Raw genomic sequence first — 27,752 nt, 5'->3', positions numbered from 1 at the left:
CTCTTCCTTCTCCCCCCACCTTCTTTTTTGGCTTATTCTGAATTTTCATACAATCTCCTACCTTTAGATCTAAAATAATTTCAAACATTTTTGGCCTGATTATTTACATAGTGTAACAAGAATGCTAATTAGACTTTTAAAAGCCTCTGTTACTTGTATTATGAGTCTAGAAGCCAACCTAAGATATTCTGTCAGATTTCACTGGCAGTACCCGTAAATTTGGGTGAATTCCTCTATTGCCAAGATCTCTAAAATATCCTGCATGTCCTTGAGTTGCTGGAAGATAACCTTCCTTCCCATGTGTAAGACTGGGCCCTGTAAGAGAAGATGCCAGGTATTTTTCCTGTGAGGGTTTCGCAAGTATTCCATAAATTCAACCATAGTTCCTTAACAGTGCTTGTTAAACTTGATCATGTGTGTGTAATTCTCAGATACAACATTTCAGGTACGCTCCCTTGGTGGTACAACCATTTTTTACAATTATACTCTGGTAAAAAGAAGGAATTATTATTAAGCTTTTTCAGATAACTGTATTGTTTTGAAAAGTAAGACTCCTTAATAAGATTTTCTCATTTATGGGTTAGAGAGTTACCAAGAATAAAATATGATTTAGGAACGTGGTATAAGAGCAAAGACACTTTTAAGAGTTATAGATAGCTTAAGAAGCAATAGGATTGGTTTTCCTCTGTCTGGAATTATGTATTAAGACAATATTTTAAGCAAATAGCTACATCATTCTTCATTGTCTCATATATTAGTTCTCATTCCACTGAACCTTAGGTTTGTGGTCTGCTACTTGGCTAAAATGAGTTCTGGAAATTGTGACTCAGTCTGCTGGAATGGTCTGGAAGTTGCCCAGTTGTCCAAGTGCCGCAATTGGAAACCTGTACCCAAGAGTCTATTCTTTGACGTGTCAATAGTTTTAAAACCCTGCTGCAGTCCTGGGACAGTCCTCCTTTGTTGAAGACATGGACTATCGTTTCTTGTTCAGATAAGCATCAGTGTAAAACAAACTCTGTAAAGATGATAGAGACTTAAAATAGCTCTGGTGAGTTTATTACTGATAATTTTCAAATGTGAAAGTTCTGATAAAAGTTCATACTAAGAATAATGCAACTCACAAAGGAATTATGCTGTTTCTGTGTCAAGTGAACTATGAATAATAAAGCCAATCTAAAAAGATTTACCAAAGTATCCCTAAGAATAATTCTTTTCAAAGAAGACAGTGACTGCCACATTTGATTTATAAAACATGGTTGAACATAATTTTTACAGAGGAAAAATATCTTGCTATGTAAGATTTAATAATGTGGTACGACACACATACTGAGAACATACCACTAATATAGTGAAGATACCAAGTAGAGATTCAGTTAGTCAGGAGGAGTACGTGCTAGACGTCTGTGTTGTAAAATTCCACTGACCAAAATGATGCTAAATTCGTATATTAAAACTAAGGTTACTACCAAATAAATATTTTAGATAATAACTTAAATCACCAAACTGTTGTTTTCTAAAATCTTGCAAAATACTATCAGGACTCATAAACAGGAACATACTATAGAAAATGAGGGCATTGACAAGTCTCCAGGAACTTTCCATTAATTAATCATAATTTCTAGAACATTAATAGCATCTTCTTTATTCAAATTTAACTTAGGTAAAGGTAAGCATCTCTCTCTCTCTCTCTCTCTCTTTTTTTTTTTTTTTTTTTTTTGACAGGCAGAATTAGACCATGAGAGAGAGAGACAGAGAGAAAGGTCTTCCTTCCGTTGGTTCACCCCCCAAATGGCTGCCATGGCCGGCGCGCAGCACTGATCTGAAGGCAGGAGCCAGGTGCTTCTCCTGGTCTCCCATGCGGGTGCAGGGCCCAAGCACTTGTGCCATCCTCCACTGCCTTACCGGGCCACAGCAGAGAGCTGGACTGGAAGAGGAGCAACTGGGACAGAACCGGTGCCCCAACCGGGACTAGAACCCCGGGTGCCGGCACCGCAGGCGGAGGATTAGCCTAGTGAGCCGAGGCGCCAGCCAAGCATCTCTCTCTTTTTTTTTTTTTTTTTTTTTGACAGGCAGAGTGGACAGTGAGAGAGAGAGAGACAGAGAGAAAGGTCTTCCTTTGCCGTTGGTTCACCCTCCAATGGCCGCCGCGGCCAGCGCGCTGCGGCCGGCGCACCGCGCTGATCCGATGGCAGGAGCCAGGAGCCAGGTGCTTTTCCTGGTCTCCCATGGGGTGCAGGGCCCAAGCACCTGGGCCATCCTCCACTGCACTCCCTGGCCACAGCAGAGAGCTGGCCTGGAAGAGGGGCGACCGGGACAGAATCCGGCGCCCCGACCGGGACTAGAACCCGGTGTGCCGGCGCCGCTAGGCAGAGGATTAGCCTAGTGAGCCGCGGCGCCGGCCCCAAGCATCTCTTTTGATTAGACGACTTTCCCCATGAAACTCATTAAAACATCAAATAAATGTATTATTTCTAGTACCTCTTTAAAAAACTGGAAGATTACATCTTTGATTTTTTTCTGGGATGTTCTGGGATATCAGAGGTGGTATTAGATAATAATATACTGAAGGGACCGGTGCTGTAACGCAGTGGGTTAACGCCCTGGCCTGAAGCGCTGGCATCCCATGTGGGCGCCGGTTCGAGTCCCGGCTGCTCCTCTTCCGTTCCGGCTCTCTGCTGTGGCCTGGGATAGCAGTGGAAGATGGCCCAAGTCCTTGGGCCCCTACACTCATGTGGGAGACCCGGAGGAAGCTCCTGGCTTCAGATCTTGGCGCAGCTCCGGCCGTTGAGGCCATCTGGGGAGTGAACCAGTGGATGGAAGACCTCTCTCTCTCTCTCTGCCTCTCCTTCTCTCTGTGTGTGTAACTCTGACTTTCAAGAAAAATAAATAAAAAATCTTTATAAAAATATACTGCAAATTTTATTGTTTTCTATATTTGGATTCTGATTTGGGGAAAGTAAAACTTAAGAGTTATGATTAGAAACACTTAGTATTATTGGTACTTGAGAATCAACAGGGCCTGATTACTTAATTTAACCAAAGTAACAATGGAAAATTTTAAAATAGCTTGTTTCATGAATCTACATTGAATGTGTGTGTTGAAATGTTGCAGTATGTCCCATGAAAGTGTGCAAATGTTACATGTTAATTAAAAACTAAAAGAAACAATAAAAAAGTAGCACAGTTTTTAATGATAATACCTTTTTCATGAAAAACCTGTGTTTTTGATTTCCTAAATAATAAAGAACATGATAGATAAGCACACAAATTTTTTCTGATAAGACATAAAATATTACTACATTGGCATATTATATTGTAAAGGAAAGAATAGCCTTTGATTTTGCAGAAGATTGGTACATCACCAGTGAGTAAACTTTGATAAAATTTTAACCAGTTCATAGCTTTTCAGATTCAGATATTATTTTAATTTATTTATAATTTTTATTTTTTATTTTATTTATAGGTAGAATTGTGGGGGAGGGGGTGGAATCTTCCATCCACTGGTTTACTCCACAAATGGCCATAATGTCCAGGGCTGGGCCAGGCCAAAGTCAGGAGCTAAAAGTGTCCCCTGGGTCTCCCACATGGGTGCAGGGGCCCAAGGACTTGGACCATCTTCCTTTGCTTTCCCAGGTGCATTAATGGGGAGCTGTATGGGAAGTGGAGCAGCAGGGGCTTGAACCAGTGTCCATGTGGGGATGCTGGCACTGTGGCAGCTTTACCTGCTGTTCCACAGCACCAGTCAGAATTCATAAGTTTTGTTTTTTTTTTTTTTTTTTTTTTTTTTTTTTGACAGGCAGAGTGGACAGTGAGAGAGAGACAGAGAGAAAGGTCTTCCATTGCCGTTGGTTCACCCTCCAATGGCCGCCGCAGCCAGCGCGCTGCGACCGGCGCACCGCACTGATGCAAAGACAGGAGCCAGGTGCTTCTCCTGGTCTCCCATGGGGTGCAGGGCCCAAGCACTTGGGCCATCCTCCACTGCACTCCCGGGCCACAGCAGAGAGCTGGCCTGGAAGAGGGGCAACTGGGACAGAATCCGGCGCCCCTACAGGGACTAGAACCCGGTGTGCCGGCGCCGCAAGGCGGAGGATTAGCCTAGTGAGCCGCGGCTCCGGCCTCAGAATTCGTAAGTTTAAAGTTGCATGCCACTCTTGAGTAGTATGATAAGATCTCATTCCCTCCCTCCTGGGGCGTGAATGGCCACTGTTCCCCCAATATGTGGGTCTCCTTTTATGGAGTGATGTCTTTCAAAGAGCAGCAGGTCTAAGGTAAGTCTGTTCAGTTCATTGTTGGTAGTTCCCTGCCACTCCCATAGCCTCCAATTTAAAGCAAACCAATTTATTTGTAGATTTTCTCTTGTTTCTCTTCTAATCTTCACTTTTTTTTTCTGTCTCTATCATGATCACAACTTGTCCTCATTTTTAGTGATCTATTTGATTTTATTTTTTGCTTTGTTTTTAAATTTTTATTTTTCATAGGATTTAGAAATAAGATGGTTGTATTCAGAGCACCAAATTTGAATACATTTTCATAAAAAATATAAAGTGTAAAAATTTGATAATTTTAATGCTTTAAAATGTTTTTATATAATTTTATTTGAAAGGCAGAGCAACAGAGTTATGTAAACAGAGAGAGAACTTTGATAGGCTGGTTCACTCCCCAAATGCCACAAAAGCCTAGGGTTGGGCCAGATTGAAGCTAACAGCCAGGAACTCAGTCTAGGTCTGCTTTCTATAAGTCACAGAATGGGTTTTCAGAGTTCCCTTTGCAGTGCAGAATGCCTGACCTTGTGACAGAGGTAGCCTCATTTCTTCAATGAATTTATTTTTGTGTTTGTGTGATTGTGCAGGATTTGTGAAATGAGAAGCCCATAGCAGAGGCTTCTGTCCTATCTTTCTTGACTCTTAGAGTGGTAATACAGTCAGTAAATATGGGATAAAGTAATAAGGAAACGGGGATGCTTCATTTTCCACAGTGTTTCCCAGTTGCAGGGAAACCTTGAGGAAAGGCTGCTTTCCTATTTAGCCAGTGGTATGGTCTTAACTTCTCTGTGTCTTTCCTTTTTTTATTTAAAAAAAAAAAAACTATTTATTTATTTGAATGAGTTAAAGAGAGGCAGAGAGAGAGAGAGAGAGAGAGAGAGAGAGAGTGAGTGTCTTCCATTCACTGGTTCACTCTCCAAATGTCTGCAATGGCTGGAGCCAGGCCAATCCAAAGCCAGGAGCCAAGAGCTTCTTCTGGGTCTCCCACGTGGGTGCAGTGGCCCAAGGACTTGGGCTATCTTCCACTGCTTTCCCAGGCCATAGCAGAGAGCTGGATCGGAAGTGGAGCAGCTGGGACTCGAACCGGCATCCATATGAGATGCTGGCACTGCAGGTGGTGGCTTTACCTGCTACACCACAGCACCGTTGGGCTATCTTCTTATGCTTTTCCAGGCCATTAGCAGGAAGCTGGATCAGAAGAGGAGCAGCCAGGACACAAACCAGTGCCCACATGGGATTCTGACACTGCAGGCTGTGGCTTTAATCCCACTATGCACAGTGCCGACCCCTTCCCATTTTCTGAAATATTGATTCTAACTTCCTCAACTGATTTCATGACTTAAAGAGCCAAGACCCACAGGTGAAAAAGCAGTGGTTGAGTGTGATTCAGTTCTAACGTTGCTCTGGAAAACTGGTTTGACACACTTTGTTGTCTAGACGAATGAGAGGAGCCCTTCAGAACTGATGGAGACTCTGAAGCAGCAGACTTAGGTTTTTGCTCGCTTGTTGGCTTCCTTAGCTGCCAGTGTTTAGCCCTGCAGTTTACTTCATCACTTGGCTTTCTTCAGGTCATGCTGTTCTCAGCTGGTTTCCTTTTGTTCAGACTTAGCTCGTCCTTTGGACTGGGAGATAGCTCCTAGAAGGAAAGATCTAGAATAATGAAGCTCACACTTCTTATGTTTTCTGTGTGCTAGGCACTTTCCTGTTTTACATATATTACTCCTCATGACACCCTATATGCCAGATTCCTAAACTACTTTGATTTTATAGGTGGGGAAACCAAAGCCTGTGGAAGTTCAGTAGCTTACCCTTCACTAGAGTTCTTCTGCAGCTTACCTTGAAGTGTTGGGCAGAGTTCCCCATAGAAATGATTTCAGTAATGGATATTGTATGAAATTAAACTAGTTTCTGATCCTACTTTCTTAACTCCCCTTATGACTTTTCTCACCACAAGGTTATTCAAGTTTAGAGATTAATATTGTCCTTAATTATTAGAGATTCATGGAAATTGAATAAAAGTACTAAATTTTGCTTGGAGTGCAGAGTTTGGTTAAATTGGTCAGAGTCAGAATTGAATAATGACTGTGCTGTGAGCCCTAATAGTAAAGCCCTGTCATCCTCCCCCAGGCCTGAGTTTGAGAATGAATAATGTTGCAGAAATGCCCACTTATTCTTAGTTCATTAATTTACCAATCTGGGATCCTTAATATGCCTTCTTCCAGTCCCTGCCCACCACAACAGCTGTTGCAGCCTGGCTCAGGCCTCCTGGACTAATAGTATTTCTGACACAGTGTGTGTTTTCAAGTTGGTATGTGTGATTTCTGCCAGTCTCCACAGCTGCCAAGCCTCAGGGTTGGAGGTTGCAAGTGATTTGAGGGGGAGGGAGTTTGGTGCTTGTCACTGACAACAGAACAAGGTGCTCTCTGCTACTCTGATTTGTAGCAGGCTGAGTGTGAATGATGTCAGGCAGATCAGAGGACAGCTGATTCATTTGGGATCTGGAACTCTTCACTCTGCCTCGCTGCTGCCTCCTGGGCTGTTAGGTTTTTAGGAAGGTTTCTGAGTATCATGTTTTTAAAGAAAAGTACTTTAATTTTTCATATAAGTTTGGGAAGCCTTTGTAAGTTTCTTTTGGCTGACATAATACCTACTTCTTTTGTGAGAGAACTTCCTGCCAAGACTCCGGTGTGAGAGGGCAAGACTTTGAGTAGTCAGGAGAATGATGAAACGGAGGAGAGAGAGACTGGGAGCACCATGCCTGCGGATTCAGTAAGGAGGATGGGGTCTCTGACTGGAAATTGACAGATGCCAGGAAAAGAACTAATGCCAACTAACACAGCTTCATGTGCTTGGATGAAGACTCTGTCTTGGAGGTGCCTGTCAGGAAGAGGGTTGAGCTGGCTGTAATAATTCAAGGTCAAAACAGTGGTTCCTGGCAGGAGCATATGGAGTTTCCAGTTCTGGAAACTGAGTTGGATGTAATTTTAGGGGTTCCTAGGTTACTTGGGGAACTGGGCCAATAATGAAGGTAGTCTTTTCCTTGGCTTTGAAAGCAAATGTGTATTTAAACCTCATATTAAAACTTCTAATACAAGCACCATGAATGTGAGAAACAAAAGAAAATGAGAAATATCTTTTGGATAGAGAGGACATTGCCCTTGGCCTGTCAGACCTCTACTTTTGGGTGACTTTTCCAATAGCTGTTCAGCCTTGTTTGAGGAAATGCTGGATGAATTGACCAGTGCTCTTCAGAGAAAGAAGAGCCCTGGAATCCTCAGCTTGGAGAAAGTGTACTTCAGGATTATGTCCCTGAGCATTAGTGCTCAGACACACACATTCTTCACTGAGTGTCCTTCAGTGTCTGCAGGTGCTCAGTGATTGAATTCATGATTATATTGGACCTTGGAAAACAGGGCTTGTTTGGAGGATTGTATTTAAAAAACTCTTTACCTCAATCTGAGACTATAAAGGAAAAATTTTAAAAAGCTTTATCGAATAAAGTATCATTTAAATATAATATAAAAAATAAAATGACTTGTTAGCAAAATTGATGATTTTAAAATAGAGTTTGTATTTTGAGAATATTTAAGCGGTCAAAAAATCATGCTCTTCAAATAGTGGTGGACTGATATTGGTAGATAAATCATTATATCTGTTTTGGTGACTTTGAATTTTGAAAATACCCCTGGGAAACTAGCAAGTAGTTTATAAATCACCTTTGCTATTTCGTACAATCCTTTTTTAGACTCTAACCCCATTCTATAACTAGTTGGCAGAGTGATAATTAGGAGCAAAAGAAAATGAGATTTGGTTTTCATAGATTTTTATAATTCCAATTAATATTTGTCAAAATGACTAAACTTCATATTATGTGATAAGATTTAAGACTCTAAAATTTTATATAAGCAATATTATTCCGGCATATTCAGTATCTTATTGTACATCATAATTAGCTTTAACAATATATGGGGAAACTTACTTTTTGAAGTAGTTCTTTAGAAGAAAAGTTCTTTCTGAAAATGAGACAATCCAAAATTAATATTTTTATTTCCTGTAATTGTAAAAAATATGTTGAGTTTGTGGAAATTTGGGCATGCTTTTAATTTTGAAAAGCTGATTGCCTTCCCCTTTCATGTCTTACGTTATTCCCATATTGTGTACTCTTATAAGAAATAAGCCAAAGCCTTCTAACAAGCATAATGAGTCAGAAGTTGAAGATTTTCCTTTGACTAGTTAAGACAAGTACTCTATCACCATATCTATGTTCTAAAGAGTCAATAATAGTAATATAGAAAAGTAACATCATTTTGAAATAGATCAGGTGCTTATGTGATACTTAAGTCCTTTTAGGTTTTCCACCTTAGAAATAAAATAGTTATATAGAAAAGCCAGGCCAATATGACAGCAAATAAGGACTGTGAGACTGGCAGTTACTTTTCATTATCTATGCCACATCTACCAATGACAGTAAATTAGAAATATATGTCATCTATCTATTTTCAATGTAATGCTTTTAATTATTTAATAGTTTTCAGTAGAACTTAACTTATCAAATTGACAAGGTTTTTTTAGTGCAAAGACCTGCAAATTGAAAATTTAAGTAAAAGCAAAAGTTATAGAGTGGCATTGTTTGATATACTCATTAGAGAAAACTTAGCTAAAGATGTTGTTATTACTGTATATATAATTGATAATGTATAGAGTATTGAGAATGTTTACTTTTATGGACTAAATATGTATTTCTTTAAGAGGATTTAGTCACTGAACATGAAATATTACCTGTTGCTTACTAATTGATGTGCTGCAGTAAATTTGAAGTTTTTGCTTTGCTTACAAGCCAATTTAAAATAATTTGAATAGCTGGAACTTACATTTTTAATTTTAAATCTATGACTAAGTTTTAGTGTCTACTGTCATTCAGCTTTGGTACTCAAGAGCTCATTGGAGAAGGACTTTTGAGCACTTACTGTTCTTGAGCCTGTTGCCTAGACTAACCCACTTTGGAATATGTCTCATTTGGGTTGAGAAAAAAAATCACTGACTCTGTTTTTTTCCTACTGTGGTACCTTGTCAGAATCTCTACTCTTTGCCGAGGAGCCGAAGTAAACCATCACGTATTTTCTTCCACATCAACTCCAGCCCTCTGTCTCCCTAAAGTCCCATTTAGTGCCGACTGTGTGCTGGCTACTTCTCCTCTTGTCTTTTTCCTGAACCCACAAGCCCACAGCAGTCCTGGCAGTCCCTGTTCCAGCCACCCACTACAGTGGAGGTAAGAAACCTGCTGTGCTGTGAATGGGGCCTTAACAATTGCATCTAGTCCAATAGGTAAAACCCACACCTCACCCTCAATAATGGGGAGAAACTGAGTGAGAGCCATGACTCTATTACAGAGAAGAGTAAAAGGAATTCCCAGACCTCTGCTACGTTCAAATTTTAAAACAAAGTCACATAGTATATCTTGACCATGGACATCTCTGTGAACTGTGCCTGTGACCACTCCGTAGCATGATCGAATGCTAGAGTTTTAAAAGTTAAAAAGTCCAAATTTCACATTTAACACTTCAGGAAAATAGGAAAATCTGAGTCTAAAATAGGTTAAATGATTTATTCAAGTTGATGAAAGCTGTCCTTCTTCCTTTTCTTTCTGCTTTCATTTTCATATATTCAACATTATTTGAGTATATATACTATGTGCTAGGCACTGTTTTAGGTATGGACGACAAAGCAGTGACCACAAAGCAGTAAAGTCTCTTTCTTCAGGAGCTTAGATTCTAGTGGAAGGAGGCAGACAAGTAAGTTCATGAGTACATATATAATAAAACATATGACTATGAAGTGCTACTGAGAAAAATGTAGTAGGATAAGGGGAGAAGGCAATGTGGAAGCCAGGATTGACATTTTATATCAGGTGACTGGTGGAGGTCCTCATTGGAATTTGACTTGTGAGAAAAGACCTGATATGAGACACAGTCAGAATGGAGATATCTGAAGAAGAATGTTCTAGGCAGAGACAGCAGTAAGTGCCAGGACAACTAATTTGGAGCTTATTTAATATGTTGTGTGGCACAGAGTCCACTGAAGCTAGTGCAGAATAAGTTAGGTATTGAGAAGTGTGGTCTAAGTTGTAGTGGAGAGCCAGATTAAGTAGAATTTTTTTTTTTTTAAGATTTATTTGTTTATTTGAAAGTCAGAGTTACAGAGAGAGAGAAGGCAAGAGAAGGAAAGACAGAGGTCTTCCATCCACTGATTCACTCCCCAATTGGCAGCTGTGCTGAACCGAAGCCAGGAGCCAGGAACTTCTTCTGGGTCTCCCGTATGGGTGCAGGGCCCCAAGCACTTGGCCCAGCCTCTATTGCTTTCCCAGGCCATAGGAGAGAGCTGGATTGGAAGAAGAGCAGCCGGGACTTGAAGCAGCACCCATATGGGATGCCGGCACTGTAGGTGACGGCTTTACCCATTATGCCACAGTGTCAGCCCCTTAAGTAGAACTTCTAAGAACCTTGTTTCTTTTTTGTTTGATATTTATTTTATTTATTTGAAAGAGTTAGACAGAAAGAGGAAGAGATAGAGAATCTTCCATCTGCTGGTTCACTCCCCAAATGGCTGCAATAGCCAGGGCTGGACCAGGCTGAAGCCAGAAGCCAGGAACTTTATCCAGTCTCCCATATGGGTGTCAGGGGCCCAAATACTTGGGCTGTCTTCTTCTGCTTTCCCAGGCACATTAGCAGGGAGCTGGATCAGAAGTGGAGCAGCCAGGGCTCAGCCATTGGAGAGTTTAGAGCAGAAGTATGTCACAGTTTGACTTTAGCACAAAAGGATCACTTTGGCTATGTGTAGTTAGAAGACTACTGTGTACTCTAGGTAAGAGACAAGGTTTGTTTAAAACCATGATGGTGCAGATGGGGTCATATTTAGGGATATATATTTCAGAGTAGACTAGAGGGGATTTTCTGATGGATTAGATGTAGGGTTTGAGGAGAAAAAAGAATGACTGAAGAATTTGAGCTAAACTTCTAAAAAATTTAGGTTCCCATGAACGGAGACTGGGAAATCCCTAAAGATAGCTAGTTAGATATTCAGTGAAAAATATGCAAGGTCAGTATCAAAGCTTTATAATTAGAAAATGATAGCACATAATTGATATAAATTGTTACATTTATGAGCTCATTCAATAAATGACTATTGCTAGAGAGGGCAGAGATGTCCAATGACGGAGTCCTAGAGCCATCTATTCTTTTTTTTTTTTTTTTTTTTTTTTTTTTTTTTTTTTTTCCATAGCAAACAAATTACAGCATTTATTCAATAAGGAATATTAAAATAATTCCAGTTAGTAGAAAATAAAATAACTTCAACCACATATATTATAATTTATCATGTACATTCTCCAAAATCCCCAGAATTTTTTTTTTTTTATTTTTTATTTTTTTTTAAACTTTTATTTAATGAATATAAATTTCCAAAGTACAGCTTATGGATTACAATGGCTTGCCCCCCATAACGTCCCTCACACCCGCAACCCTCCCCTTTCCCACTCCCTTTCCCCTTCCATTCACATCAAGATTCATTTTCGATTCTCTTTATATACAGAAGATCAGTTTAGCATACATTAAGTAAAGATTTCAACAGTTTGCTCCCACACAGAAACATAAAGTGAAAAATACTATTTGAGTACTAGTTATAGCATTAAATCTCAATGTACAGCCCACTAAGGACAAAGATCCTACATGAGGAGTAAGTACACAGTGACTCCTGTTGTTGACTTAACAAATTGACACTCTTGTTTATGGCATCAGTAATCACCCTAGGCTCTTGTCATGAGTTTCCAAGGCTATGGAAGCCCCCTGAGTTCACTGACTCTGATAATATTTAGACAAGACCATGGTCAAAGTGGAAGTTCTCTCCTCCCTTCAGAGAAAGGTACCTCCTTCTTTGATGACCCGTTCTTTCCACTGGGATCTCACTCGTGGAGATCTTTCATTTTTTTTTTCCCCAGAGTGTCTTGGCTTTCCATGCCTGAAATACTCTCATGGGCTTTTCAGCTGGATCCACATGCCTTAAGGGCTGATTCTGAGGCCAGAGTGCTGTTTAGGACATCTGCCATTCTATGGGTCTGCTGTGTATCTCACTTCCCATGTTGGATCATTCTCTCCCTTTTTGATTCTATCAGCTAGTATTTGCAGACACTATTCTTGTTTATGTGATCCCTTTGGTTCTTAGTCCTATCATTATGATCAATTGTGCACAGAAATTGATCACTGGGACTAGTGAGATGGCATTGGTACATGCCACCTTGATGGGATTGAATTGGAATCCCCTGGTATGTTTCTTTTTTTTTTTTTTTTTTTTTTTTTTTTTTTTTGACAGGCAGAGTGGACAGTGAGAGAGAGAGACAGAGAGAAAGGTCTTCCTTTTGCCGTTGGTTCACCCTCCAATGGCCGCCGCGGCCGGCGCGCTGCGGCCGGCGCACCGCGCTGATCCGATGGCAGGAGCCAGGAGCCAGGTGCTTGTCCTGGTCTCCCATGGGGTGCAGGGCCCAAGCACCTGGGCCATCCTCCACTGCACTCCCTGGCCACAGCAGAGGGCTGGCCTGGAAGAGGGGCAACCGGGACAGAATCCGGCGCCCCGACCGGGACTAGAACCCGGTGTGCCGGCGCCACTAGGCGGAGGATTAGCCTATTGAGCCGCGGCGCCGGCCATCCCCTGGTATGTTTCTAACTCTACCGTTTGAGGTAAGTCAGCTTGAGCATGTCCCGAATTGCACATCTCTTCTAATGAAGAACTGGATTAAGGATTCCTCTGGGTTGCCTTTAGAAATCTCTCTTTTTTTTAAATAATAGGTAACATCCAACAATTTTATGTAGTACAAGCAAGTGGTATTTATCCCACGTAAGCAAGGCTGTCAGCATTTTAAAAAATCAATAAATTGGACATACTACACAAACTGCAAAAATGTTAAATGGTTACATCAACTTTTGTAAAAGATATTTGGCATAAAAAAACTGAGCAAACAAGAAACAGAAGAGAAATTCCTCATCTAGATAAAGAATATCTACCAAAACCAACTTTAATAGTGAAATTGGACAGTTTTCCCTTAAGTTGGGGAAAGGGGGAAGTGTCTTTTTCTCACCACTACTTTTCAATATTATGGTGGAATTACTAGACAGTGCAGTAACACAAAGAAAGGATACAAAATGCATACATATTGGGAAGGAAGACATAAAACTGCTAGCAAATGTCATTATTGCATGTATAGAAAATTCAAAAGTACATCATAAGTACCCCTGGAACAATGTTAGTGTAGCAAAGTGGCGAATTACATGTACAATTTAATTGTTGTTCCATGTATGGGTAAGAGCTAGGATTTGAAATTTAAAAACAAAATTAAGCATCATTTAAAATTGCATCAGGTTAAAAAGCAAATCCCAATCGGTGTCTTTTAACTGGACAGTTCAGGCCATTAACGTTCAATGTGACTAATGAAAAGTGGTAACTTTGCCCTGCCATTTGCCAAAGATAAGTTCTAATATATGCTTTGAATTCCCTGTGATCTTTTGCTGTGAGGTTTCCTTCCTTTATCTTCTTTCATACTGATGACCGTGTTTCTGTGTTTCTGTGTGTAACACATCTTTAAGCATCTGTTGCAGGGCTGGACGAGTGGCGACAAATTCTTTCAATTTCTGTTTGTTATGAAACGTCTTTATTTCACCTTCATTCACAAATGATAGCTTTGCAGGATATAATATTCTGGGCTGGCAGTTGTTCTCTCTTAGTACCTGGGCTATATCTCGCCATTCCCTTCTAGCTTGTAGAGTTTCTGATGAGAAGTCAGCAGTGAGTCTGATTGGCGATCCTCTGAAAGTAATCTGACGTTTCTCTCTTGCACATTTTAGGATCTTTTCTTTATGTTTCACTGTGGAGAGTTTAATTACAACGTGTCGTGGTGAGGATCTCTTTTGGTCGTGTTTATTAGGGGTTCTGTGAGCTTCCTGTACTAGGATTTCTCTGTCCTTCTCCAAACCTGGGAAATTTTCTGCTAATATCTCACTAAAAAGGCCTTCTAATCCTTTCTCCCTCTCCATGCCTTCAGGAACTCCTAGAACCCGAATGTTGGTTTTTTTAATAGTATCCTGAAGATTCCTGACAATATGTTTTAGATTTCTAATTTCCTCTTCTTTTCTTTGATCTGACTGTATCCTTTCCTGTTCTCTCTCTTCTAAGTCCGATATTCTCTCTTCTGCTTCACCCATTCTGTTTGTAAGGCTCTCTATTGTGTTTTTCATTTGATCTATTGAATTCTTCACTTCAGTCACTATCACAGTTTCCTGTTGTACTAATTGTTTCGTTTCATTTTGATTCCTCCTTAATATTTCATTTTCACGAGAGAGATTTTCTATCTTGTCCATTAAGGCTTTATGTAGTTCAAGAATTTGTTTTTGAGAACTTCTTAATGTTCTTATCAATTTTTTGAGATCTGCTTCTTGCATTTCTTCTATGTCATCATCTTCATAATCTTGAATTGGGGTGTCTTTTTCATTTGAGGGTGTCATGGTGACTTCCTTGTTTTTATTACCTCGGTTTTTGCATTTGTTATTTGGCATATTGGAGATATTTGGTTTCTTCACTGTGGTGCTTTTTCTTGTTATACTATGACTCTAGATTAAGTGGACTATCTGTTTTTGATGGAGCCTTAGGGCTTGAGATGGGTGTGGCCTGAGAGCTCTGTTTGGTGTCCCAAAGGTGACACTCCCAGGTTAGGAGTGGTAAATCTCTCTTTCTCTCTCTTTCTTTTTTTGATTCAAAAGGGAAGTAATTCCGCACAGCTGAACGAAGTTGGAGGTAGTTAGCAGGCAAATGATATACCCACAGGAGCCAGAGATCAGAAGCTCTTTCCCAAGGACCACACAGGGAATCTGTTTGGCCCTCAGAGTGGGTTCAAATTCTCCTTCAGTCTCCCACTGGGTTGCCAAAGTTACAGAATTGTAGCGTCTCTGGAGAGTACTCAGGTGAATTCCGTGAGTTCTCTCCCCCACCGTCTCTTTTTTCACAGTCTCAGTTCAGTAGCACCACAAATTTACTAGGTCCTAATCTCCTGTTAATTCGCCCCGCCCAGAGTCAGGGTTTTCTGCTAGGCTCAGGGCCGGTGCAGACCTGAGGTCGCTCTGCTTATGACGTATGTCCAAGATGGCGCCTGCTCTTTGTCTTGCTCGCCCTTGAGAGGTGAGCAGAGAGAGAGAAACCCGTGTCCGTACCAGTCACCTTTTTTTTTTTTTCTCTCTCTCTCTCTCTTCCAGTTAGCCTGGTGAACTTTTCCCCCCCGGGGGTCGTTCCCTCTAGTCTCCTCTCTCTGCTTGCCTGCCGGTGTCTCGGGCTATTGAGGTTCGGCTCACCTTGCGTTCCAGCGCTGGTGTGTTGAGTCTGCCGCTGGTGTCCCGAACTGTGGGCTCCCACGCTCTCCACACAGGTCCGCTGTGAATCACGCGTTCTGGAAGAGTTTCTTCTGCTGTTTCCTCCCCTACTCTTCCTTGAACCTGCAGTATCTCCACTTTTATTAAACTATCTCTCCCCGGACTATCAGTGTGCTCCCTTCCTATTCCGCCATCTTGCCTCCACCCCAGAGCCATCTATTCTTTAGAGGTTATGAGGAACTAGCAAAGGAGGAATTGAAAAGGAAGAGTTGTTCAGAAGATCTTACACCATTATAAACTTATCTTTTAATTTCATTTTCCATGAATCTTTGAAGAACCCTTGTAGTTCCCTTCTGTCTGATGTCTGAAAACTGTTTCACATACTCACATTTCATCTGATTTTTTTGGTTTTTAGAACACAAGGGTAAATCTGGTCTCTGTTTCCCTGTCATGATGGGGAGTAGAAGTATAGTCTACCTAATAACACTTTGTTATTGTTGTTGTTTAATATTTTATTTATTTATTTGAGAGAGAGAGTTACAGAGAGAGAGATAGAGAGCTCTTCCATCCACTTGTTCACTCCCCAAATGGCCACAGCAGCCGGAGCTGAACTGATCAGAAACCAGGAGCCAGGAGCCAGGAGCTTCTTCCAGGTCTCCCACATGGGTGCAGGGGCCCAAGCAATTGGGCCATCTTCCATTGCTTTCCCAGGCCATAAGCAGAGAGCTGGATTGGAAGAGGAGCAGCTGGGACATGAACCAGCATCCATATGGGATGTTGCCGCTGCAGGCAGAAGCTTAATCTACTATGCCACAGCACCAACCCCCTTCCTAACACTTTGGACACATGTGTATATCTTCAGAAATGGTTATTGCTTCATCAGATTATTGGTGGGCTGTTACACATGTTAGATAAGCTGAGAAGAGGCAGAACAGATTCTTTTTATTATAGCTTGCTAAATCAAGAAAAGTTGATGAAATAACAAAAGAAAAAGAATAGGTAAGGTTCACTGAGGATTCACTGTACAAAGCATTTTTTCTTAATGGTTTCTATGAATACATATTGAATATATTTAGTCTTCAAAATTACCTGATGGGATAGAATAATTCAACTCAATCTAATTTTATTAGATTAATTTTATTTGTTTGAAAGGCAGATTTACAGAGAGAGAGGGAGAAAGAAAGAGAAAGAGAGAATCTCCCATCTGCTCGTTCACTCCCCAGCTTGCTACAATGGCTGAGGCTGGGCCAGGCCAAAGCCAGGAACCAGGAACTTCTTCCAGGTCTCTCAAGTGGGTAGCAGGGGTCTACGCACTTGGGCCATCTACTGCTGCTTTCCCAGGTGCATTTGCAGGGAGCTGAATTGGAAATGGAGCAGGCAGCAGCTTTACATGCTATATACAATGCCGGCCCCAAGAAAAACCAATTTATAGATTAAAATACTATGGTTCAGAGAGGTAAAAGAGATTATTAGTAAGCATTAGAAACTGGTGTTCAACTTCAGAGCAGCAAAATCTAATATTTGTACTCTTAACCCATTTGCTGTTATGTTTCTGATGAAACATATACAATTAAGTAGTATATATTTAATAAAGTCTGTGGCATTGTTCCAAGTGCTTCGCATTATGCAGATGATTATATCCTCACATCAATTCTATGAGATAGATGTTATTTTTTCTCTTTTTACGCATGAGTAACTTGGGAGCACAGAGAAACTAAATAAATTTCTCAAGGTAATTCAGTTGATAATTGGCAGAACTAGGATTAAAACCAATACAGTCTGGCTTCAGAGATTAGGATTTTTTTTTTAAGATTTATTTATTTGTTTGAAAATCAAAGTTAATGAGAGAAAGTTTTTCTGTCCGTGGATTCACTCCCCAAATGGCTGCAACAGCTGGGGCTGGACCAGGCTGAAGTCAGGAGCCTAGAACTCTATCCAGGTCTTCCATGTAGGTGCAGGGGTCCAGATACTTGGGCCATCTTCAACTGCCTTCTCAGGTGCATGGATCCGGAAGTGGAGCAGCCAAGACTTGAATCAGCACCCATGTGGGATTCCAGCAGTGGAGGTGGACGCTTAACCCTCTGCACCACAACGCTGGCCCCCAGAGATCAGGTTCTTAACAACTCTGCTGTTTTTCTACTGCATCCAAGATGTAACATATGTAATATAGTGTGTTCTGAACCTAAGTAATTTTTGTAGGCCCAGGTCTTCTGTTTTCCCAAGATGATAGATTTATATCTGAGAGAGAGAGGAGGCAGTTGTCTCTGGCTTTCCACTGGCCCAGCCTTAAGCCTGCTGAGCATAGAAGTTTGGTATTAGTAACTTTGTTGAACACAAAATGACTTAGATGTTTAGTTGGTTTTGAATTGGCATAGACTTTGTTGGCTTTAAAGTGGGAAAGTTTTCAGTAAGAAATCCTTTTTAGAGCCATCTTTATATTAAAAAATTCTGGTTTTAGCCTGCTTTCTGCAGCATACGATTAACTTCTATACAGTGACAAACAAAAAAAAACCCATGAATTCAGCCTATGCTTGAACATCTTTAGCAGCAAGGAGTTTGCTCATTTAGCTTGCCTCAGGCCTCTCCTGTGTCATATGTGTGGGAGTCTTTTTCTAGACTTTTATGGCAAAAGACAGGTGTTCCTTTGGGTTGCATCTAAATTGAGGCAGTTTTTGAAACCTTTTTATGGTTTTGTCAAGATTATTTCATGCCAAAGAGAAAGCACTATGTTCATTTTACTAACACCTGCTTTTCTTGTCTTTTTAAAAAACTTCTGTTCAAAGCAATTCCAAGAGAGAAACATCTTCAGAACTTGTTCTTTTCTCCTATTCCCGCTACTAACGGATTGTAGGCAAATTCCTTTACTTCTCTACACCTCTGTTTAGCACATTGTTAAAACGGGATGGTGATAGTACTCCAGGAGTTGCAATAAGGATGAAATTAGGCCGGCGCCGCGGCTCACTAGGCTAATCCTCTGCCTTGCGGCGCCGGCACACCGGGTTCTAGTCCCAGTTGGGGCACAGAATTCTGTCCCTGTTGCCCCTCTTCCAGGCCAGCTCTCTGCTGTGGCCAGGGAGTGCAGTGGAGGATGGCCCAAGTATTTGGGCCCTGCACCCCATGGGAGACCAGGATAAGTACCTGGCTCCTGCCATCGGATCAGCGTGGTGCACTGGCTGCGGCGGCCATTGGAGGGTGAACCAACGGCAAAGGAAGACCTTTCTCTCTGTCTCTCTCTCACTGTCCACTCTGCCTGTCAAAAAAAAAAAAAAAAAGGATGCAATTAGTCAATACATGTAAAATTGTTCAGAATGTTATCTGGGCTGCCGTTGTTGGAAAAATCACTTGCTGCTGATCCTCAGTGCTTTATTTTACTTCTATTAATTTTCCTTTAAAAAAAGATTTATTTATTTGAAAGGCAGAGAAAGTGAGAATCTTTCTTCTGCTCGTTCGTGTCCCAAATGACCACAATAGCTAGGAGCCAGGAGCTCCATCTGAGTCTATCATATGAATTGTAGGTACCCAAGTACTTGGGCCATCATGTTTCCTTCTCAGACACATTAGCAACAAGCTGGATTGGAAACCATGTAACCGGGACGTGACTAGCATGCTGATATGAGATGCAGGCATTGTAGTCTGGGGCTTAATTTGCTAAGCCATGATTCCTGCCCCTAATTTCCTTTTGCTTCCATTGATTTTCTCATGTTCTCTTTTTCCCATGGATTGCTCAAGGTACCACTTAGCATATATCCTTACCATGGAAACTTTATCATTGACCAAAATAAAGTGGTGATTTCTAGGTTCCCTCCTGCCCTTACATGCAGGCTCAATAGTTGCTGCTACTGAAAAGTAGCCTAGTGGGGTTCACCAGATCTGGATGAAAATGAGGAGTCTAAATTATATTCTTCTATAAGTGACAATTTTTGGCAACAAAAAGTACATCAAAAGTATTTGAAGGTGAGACTGGTGTTGTGGTGTAGTTGGTTAGGCCACCACTTGTGATGCATCCCATTTCCATCCCATATTGGAGTGCCTATCAGAGTCCTGCTACATTGCTTACAATCCAGCTTCCTGCTAATGCACCCGGAAAGGCAGCAGATGATCACCTGAGTACGTGGGTCCCTTCCACCTAGGTAGGAGACCTGGCTGGAATTCCAGGTTCCTGGCTTTAGCCTGATCCAATCCTGGCTGTTGCAGTCATTTGGAGTGTGAACCAGTGAATGCATGAATGAATCCCTGTTTAAAAAAAGTATTTAGGGGCGGGTGCTGTGGCATAGCTGGTAAAGGTGCTGTCTGCAGTGCTGGCATCCCTTATGGGCCAGTTCGTGTCCTGGCTGCTCCACTTCCTATCCAGCTCTCTGCTATGGCCTGGGAAAGCAGTAGAAGATGGCCCAAGTCCCTGGGCCCTTGCACCCATGTGGGAGAACCCAGAGGAAGCTCCTGGCTCCTGGCTTTGGATTGGCACAGCTCGGGCCGTTGCAGCCAATTGGGGAGTGAACCAGCAGATGGAAGACTCTCTCTCTCTCTCCCTCCCTCCCTCCCTCCCTCCCTCCCTCCCTCCCTCCCTCTCCCCCTCCCCCTCCCCCTCCCCCTCCCTCCCCTCTCTCTGTGTAACTCTTTCAAATAAATAAATAAATCTTTTTTAAAAAGTATTTAAAGGTGATTCATTTTTCCATGTCTGTCAGAGAAGGAGCAACTTCAGAATATCTTCAGGAAAAGTGACTGTTCTTGAAGAAGACAAAATACTTTTTTGTTAAAAGAAAAAAAAAATGGAAATAGGGGCCGGTGCTGTGGTGTAGCAGGTAAAGCCACTGTCTGCTGTGCTAATATCCCATATGGGCATTGGTTCAAGTCCCGGCTGCTCCACTTATGATCCAGCTCTCTGCTATGACCTTGAAAAGCGGTGGAGGATGACCCAAGTCCTTGGGCCCTTACATCCACTTGAGAGACCCAGAAGAAGCTCCTGGCTTTGGATAAGCACAGCTCTTGGCTCTTGTGGCCATCTGGGGAATGAACCAGCAGATGGAAGAGCTCTTTGTGTGTTTCTCTGCCTCTGCCTCTCTGTAACTTTGTCTTTCAAATAAATCTTTAAAAAAATGGAAATATAAATAAATAAAAAATACTAGCTATGACTTAATCTCTGAAGTTTTGTTTGGTAAGGAATTTCCCATAGACCCTGGCTTTAGTTGACTCTGTATAAAGGTAATTTTATTTGGCTACCTGCCAAATGCTTGCTTTTGGCTTAAGAGGAATCTAAAGCTTTCTAGGCTATTTCTGTGGAATTTGGCATATTTTGGTTTTTATTTATTTATTTTTTAGGATTTATTTATTTGGAAGTCAGAATTTTAGAGAGAGAGAGGAAGAGACAGAGAAAGAGATCTTCCATCCACTGGTTCACTCTCCAGCTGGCAACAATAGCTGGGGCTTGGCCAGCCCTAAGCCAGGATTCAGGAGCTTTTTCTGGGTCTCCCATGTGGGTGCAGGGCCCCAACCACTTGGGCCATGTCTCGCTGCTTTTCCCAGGCTATTATCAGAGAGTTGGATCGAAAGTGGAGCAGCTGGGACTCAAACTGGTGCCCATATGGGGTGCTAGCATCACAGGTGGTGGCTTTACCTGCTATGCCACAATGCCAGCCCCAGGAGTATTTTGTTCACTGAATTAAGTGTTGTATTATGGAAATATCTCAAAAACATTTTAAAAGTAAAGAGAGTACGATTATATACCCAGAGTCTATTATCTACTCATAATATTATCTTCATCCCACCCCACCCAATTATTTTGAAGCAAAACCCAAACTTCATGTCATTTTATCTATAAATATTTCAGCTTATATCTCTAAAGCTAGGAACTCTTTAAAACATAACTACAAGGCCGGCGCCACGGCTCACTAGGCTAATCCTCCGCCTTGCGGTGCCGGCACACCGGGTTCTAGTCCCTATCAGGGCGCCGGATTCTGTCCCGGTTGCCCCTCTTCCAGGCCAGCTCTCTGCTATGGCCCGGGAGTGCAGTGGAGGATGGCCCAAGTGCTTGGGCCCTGCACCCCATGGGAGACCAGGAGAGGCACCTGGCTCCTGCCTTCAGATCAGCGTGGTGCACCCGTTGGGGTGAACCAACGGAAAAGGAAGACCTTTCTCTCTGTCTCTCTCTCTCACTGTCCACTCTGCCTGTCCAAAAAAAAAAAAAATAATAAATAAATAAATAAAATAAAATAAAAACATACCTACAATGCCATCGACATATCTAAAACAATAAATAGCAATTTTATGAATATCAGCATATATCTAGATAGTGTTCAAATAAATTTTTTTTTTTTGACAGGCAGAGTAGACAGTGAGAGAGAGAGACAGAGAGAAAGGTCCTCCTTTGCGGTTGGTTCACCCTCCAATGGCCACCGCGGCCGGCGCTCTGCGGCCGGCGCACCACGCTGATCCGATGGCAGGAGCCATGGTCTCCCATGTGGGTGCAGGGGCTCAAGTACTTGGGCCATCCTCCACTGCCTTCCCGGGCCACAGCACAGAGCTGGACTGGAAGAGGAGCAACCGGGACTAGAACCCGGCACCCATATGGGATGCCGGCATCGCAGGCAGAGGATTAACCAAGTGAGCCATGGCGCTGGCCCCTATTTCCCAGTCTTATGTGAATTACTTGATTATTTCTTTCTGTATGTAACCAATCTCCTTTTGCAATCTGTGTGTGTCCTCCTCACCTCATTGAGTCCCCAGCACCCCAAGCCAAGTAACATTCTCTAAGAAAACAATTCCCTTATCCCTCACCAGTCTGACATTTCATGTCAGGTACCTCCCTCCATCATCATCTAATGGCTTCTAGACAATTATTCAGGAAGGAAGGGGAGGAAGAAGAATCCTTAAGTCCACTAAGTGTATCAGGTACAGCCTCAAGGGCCTGTACATTTATACACATAATAATATGAAATATAATTTACATACAGTGCAGCAAAACCCAGCTACTGTAAATAAGTGAGTGATCTTTTACTACATTTATGGAATTGTACAGTTATCACCATAATCTAAATTTACAGTACTTGGGGCCAGCATGATGGTGTAGCAGGTAAGGTCACTGCCTGTGATGCTGGCATCTCATTTGGGCAATAGTTTGTGTCCTAGCTGTTCCGCTTCTACTGCAGCTCCCGCCTAATTGGGGAAAGCAGCAGAAGATGGCATAAATATTTAGGCCCTTGACACCCATGTGGGAGACTCAGATGAAGCTCCTGAGTCCTGGCTTCCCTGTGGCCCAGTGTTGGCCATCTGGGGAATGAACCAGCAGATGGAAGATCTCTCTTTCTGTAACTGACTTTCAAATAAATTAATAAATCTTTAAAAAAATTTAGAATACTTCCATCACCCAAAAAGTCTCCTATACCCAATTGTAGTTAATCTTATTGCTTTTGTTCTCAGCCTTAAGCAACCACTGATTTGTTCTTTGGTTCTAACAAATTTGCTTTTTCTGACATTTTTCATATAAATGGAATCATATACTTTAGAGTTTTCTTCCTTTAGCATAATGTTTTTGAAATGTGGCACATTTTAGAATTTATTCCTTTCTATTGTTGAATAATGTTCCATTATTAAATAGACTAGATTTCTCTTGTTCTGTTTGCCAGTTGATGGACAGTTGGGTTGCCTCTAATTTGGGACTATTATGTAATGTTGCAGTGGACATTTGTGTGGACATAGCTTTTCATTTCTTGTGGGTAGACTTAGGAATTGAATTGTGTTGTATGGTAAATCTATGTTTACCTTTTTAAAAGAACCCTACCCTGGGGCCAGTGCTGTGGTACAACAGGTTAAGCAAGCACATGTGATGTCCACATCTCATATCTTATGAGTGCCAGTTCAAATCCTTACTGTTTGCTTCTAATCTGGCTTCCTACTAACACATCCTGGGAGACAGTAGATTATGGCTTAAGTGCTTGGATCCCTGACACCCGTGTGGGAGACCTGAATGAAGTTCTTGGCTCCTAGCTTCAGCCTGTTCCAGCCCAGCCCTTGCTGTTGGGGTAATTTGGGGAGTGAACCAGTAGATGGAAAATCTGTCACTGTCTTTGTCATGACTTTGAATGAATAAATAAAAAATGAATAAATATTTTAAAAAACCAAAAATAACAAGCTGTTTTCACCAGCAGTGTGTAAGAGTCAGTTCTTCCATGAACTCATGAACGCTGATTTTTTTTCTTAAGATTTATTTATTTGAAAGGCAGAGTTACAGAGAGGCAGAGACAGAGAGAGAGTCTTCATCTGCTGGTTCACTCCCCAGATAGCTGCAACAGCTGGAGCTGGGCCAATCTCAAGCCGGGAGCCAAGAGCTTCTTCCAGGTCTCCAATATGAGTGTAGGGTCAAAGCATTGAGATCATCTTCCACTGCTTTCCAAGATCATTAGCAGGGAGCTGGATTGGAAGTGGAGCAGCCAGGACTGGAATTGGCGTCCATATGGGATGCTGGCACTGCAAGCGGAGGCTTGACCTACTATGCCACAGTGCTGGCCCTGAAGGTCTTTTTTTTTTTTTTTTTTTTTTTTTTTTTGACAGGCAGAGTGGACAGTGAGAGAGAGAGACAGAGAGAAAGGTCTTCGTTTGCCGTTGGTTCACCCTCCAATGGCCGCCGCGGCCGGCGCGCTGCGGCCGGCGCACCGCGCTGATCCGATGGCAGGAGCCAGGAGCCAGGTGCTTTTTCCTGGTCTCCCATGGGGTGCAGGGCCCAAGCACCTGGGCCATCCTCCACTGCACTCCCTGGCCACAGCAGAGGGCTGGCCTGGAAGAGGGGCAACCGGGACAGAATCCGGCGCCCCGACCGGGACTAGAACCCGGTGTGCCGGCGCCGCTAGGCGGAGGGAAGGTCTTTTTTTAATTTTCTTTCTATATGACTGTCCAATTGTTCCAGCATAATTTGTTGAAAAGGTGATTTTATTGATTTTCTATTGAATCCTTCTTGTGCCTTTGTTCCAGTCAACTAACCATGGTGGTTAATGGTTTCTTTCCTTTTTTTTTTTAAATTTATCCCCCCTTTTTAAAGATTTATTTATTTATTTGAGAGGCAGAGAGAGAGGGAGAGACAGAGAGAGAGGTCTTGCATCTACTGGTTCACTCCCCAAATGGCTGCAACAGCTGGAATGGGCCAGGCTGAAGCCAGGAGCCAAGAGCTTCTTTCAGATCTCACATGCAGAAGCAGGGGTCCAAAGACTTGGCCGTCAGCAGGGAGCTGAATCAGAAGTGGAGCAGCCAGGATTTGAACTGGTCTCCATATACAATACCGGTGCTGTAGCCAGAGGCTTAACCTACTATGCCACAGCACTGGCCCTGATGGTTTATTTCTATATTCGCTTTTGTTACATTCGTCTCTGCACCTATCCTTGTGCAATTTAATACTGTCTTTGATTGATGTGACATTTTAAAGAAGTTTGTTTATTTGAGAGAGAGATCTTCCATTTGTTAGTGAACTCCCCAAATATTCACAACTGCCAGGCTGGGCCAGGTCAAAGGAAGAAGCCAGGAACTCCTTCTGAATCCCTCATCTGGGCAGTAGGGAGCAAAGTATATGAGCCATCATCTGCTACCTTCCAGGGATGACAAGGAGCTGGATTGGAGTGGGGGTGGAACCCAGTCCCAGGCGCTCGAATATGGGATTCCTGTGAGAGAAAAATGACACAAGTGGAGTGCTCCCAGTCACTGGCTTATTCTTCAAATGCCCCCAACAGCCAGGTCTGGACCAGAATAAAGCAGGCAGCCAGGAACTCAATCCAGGTATCCACATGAGTGTCAGAGACCCAACTCTCTGCGCCATCACCTGTTGTCATCCAAGGTGCACATTAGCAGGAAGCTGGACTTGGGAAAGGAGCTGGGACTTGAACCCTGGCACTCCAATATGGGATGCAAGCATCCTAAATACCTGCCTTTATAGTAAAATTTTAAATCAGTTTGTAAATCTTCAACTTTGTTCTTGGTTTTCAAAATTATTTCATCTGTTTTGACTGCTTTGGTTTGCATATAAACTTGAAGATCAGCTGTCAGTTTCTACAAGAGAGCCTAAGAGAATTTGGTAGGGATTATTTTTTTTAATTTTTTAAAGTTTATTTGACAGAGTTATAGACAGTGAGAGAGACAGGTCTTCCTTCCGTTGTTCACTCCCCAAATGACCACTACGGATGGTGCTGCGCCAGTCTGAAGCCAGGAGCCAGGTGCTTCTTCCTGGTCTCCCCATGTGGGTGCAGGGGCCCAAGCACTTGGGCCATTCTTGACTGCCCTCCCAGGCCACAGCAGAGAGCTGGACTGGAAGAGGAGCAACTGGGACTAGAACCTGGTGCCCATATGGGATACTGGCGCTGCAGGTGGGGGATTAACCAAGTGAGCCACGGCGCTGGCCCCCAGGATTATTTTTAATTTATAGGTTAGTTTCAGGGAGAATTGCTACCTCAATAATATTGAGTTTTTATAAGCATGAAATGTCTATTTTGCTCTTCTTAATTTCTCTTAGCAGTTTTTCTTTTTAAAGATTTATTATTTGAAGTATAATTACAGGCAGAGAGAGGTCTTCCATCTGCTGCTTCACTGCTCAAATGGCTGCAATGGCTGGGGCTGGGCCAGGTCAAAGCCTGGAGCTAAGAACTTCATCTGGGTCTCCCAGATGAAGGCCCAAGCACTTGGGCCATCTTCCACTGCTTTTCCAGGCCATCAGCAGGGAGCTGGGTCAGAGAGGAGCAGCTGGGACATGAACTGGCATTCATATGAGCTGCTAGCACAGCACCACAGGCAGAAGCCTAGCCTACTAAGCAACAGCCCAGCCCCTTGTCAATTTTTTAAAATTATTGTAAGCATATAAGTCTTGTGCTTCATTTGTTAAGCTTATCATTAAGCATTTTTCTAATAATGAGTGAAATTGCTGTTGTATTTCATTTTTTGGTTTGTTACTAGAATATAGAAAAATTGTTTTTTGTTTATTCATGTATTCATTGATCTTTCAAACTATTAATTTTACTAGATTTTAAGTTTTTAAACTTTTTATTTAGTGAGAGAAGTGTATAGGAGAGTGAGGGCCCTATCTAAAAGAGAGAAGGAAATCTGGGTTCATACTGAGCACCAGGAGACAGCCACGTGGAGGAGCATGTAGGCCAGGAAGCATGGGGCAGATGGGCCAAAGGTCATGCGCCCTAGAGGTGCAGAGCCGCACAGGCCCACAGTTGCAAAAGGCCAACAAAAAAGTGCTGGGCCCACCTTGTCCCAGGCCTTTAATTCACTTTCAGAGGGAAGTGGTTAATTAATCTGATTGGCCCGTGGTTGCACAGGTGTGGCCAGGTTGGGGCTTGAGGTCACACAGGGCCATGGTGAAGGCATGGCCTTCCAGCTCACAAACCTAATCAATTTTATCCTGTATGCCTGCCTACAACATTCCCCCCTCAGAGACTCCATTCCCTTAATCCTAAGGGATGCAGAAGAGTGTAGAATCATATCTTCTATAGCTGCTTCCTGCTTATGAGGGGCATAGTGCAGTCCCTGCCTGTCCTGGATCTGGAAGTCTCTGTCTAGCTTATCTGAGAAATTTGCTTTGTGAGCTGGAGCAGTCTCGGTCACTGCCAATGTCTGTGTCCCCTGCATGGTCAGTTATTGCCAGAGTTCTGAAACATATGTAAGTTTGTTAATCAGCATAAGCAAAACTGGAACAGAACCAACTGTATGTGGAATGCCCCTTAAGTTGGAAAGAACGTATCTTACAGACTTCCAGATAGTGGGTGGTAATAGGCTACCCTTATGTAGATTATAAAGCCCGTTTAGCTTGAGCATAGAGAATTATAATAGAAAAACCCATTAGGAGTTTATTATCAATAACAGTGCCTAGAGAGGATCAAAAGAGGCAGGTATAGCATGTCTACCTTAAGGTGTAGCAATCTTGATGTGAGGAAAGTAAAGGCTTTATTTATCCTTTTTGCTTTGAAGAGGTACTTGAGGTGTCTGATTGGCTTGCAGGAATAGTCAGGCATGTCTTTTGGGTTCATCTGTGAAGACTTAAGAGGTAGAAAGGTAGAAGTTTAATCCTAGTTTCACTGAGGTAGTCATGCTCAGTAGCGCCTGGTAAGGT

The 27,752-nt window shown here is 42.3% G+C and overlaps 1 protein-coding gene and 1 long non-coding RNA gene across 11 annotated transcripts in view; one reads left to right on the top strand and one right to left on the bottom strand.

Moving 5' to 3' along the window:
* The window catches only part of MAST2 (microtubule associated serine/threonine kinase 2), a 241,448-nt gene that overhangs the window by 133,170 nt on the left and 80,526 nt on the right, over window positions 1–27,752 (top strand). For 4 of the 10 annotated variants that reach the window (XM_051857810.2, XM_051857811.2, XM_051857809.2 and 1 more), the window contains one exon: window positions 9,337–9,531. The exons of 4 other annotated variants lie outside the window; for them this stretch is intronic. In XM_051857810.2, the coding sequence (XP_051713770.2) occupies window positions 9,337–9,531 (195 nt within the window). Of the gene's footprint in view, window positions 1–3,769; window positions 7,032–9,336; window positions 9,532–27,752 lie in introns of those variants that run through there. 2 more of the 10 variants (XM_070078564.1, XM_051857817.2) reach the window with 1 other exon arrangement.
* LOC138850660 (uncharacterized) lies at window positions 6,701–20,012 on the bottom strand. Its single transcript, XR_011390736.1, has 2 exons — window positions 15,873–20,012; window positions 6,701–11,480 (listed from the first exon to the last, which is right to left on the bottom strand). It is a non-coding gene; the product is annotated as an uncharacterized lncRNA (long non-coding RNA).

The sequence above is a fragment of the Oryctolagus cuniculus genome, chromosome 7 (assembly GCF_964237555.1).
Source record: "Oryctolagus cuniculus chromosome 7, mOryCun1.1, whole genome shotgun sequence".
NCBI classification, from domain to species: domain Eukaryota; kingdom Metazoa; phylum Chordata; class Mammalia; order Lagomorpha; family Leporidae; genus Oryctolagus; species Oryctolagus cuniculus.
This window is presented reverse-complemented; position numbering and strand designations above follow the sequence as displayed.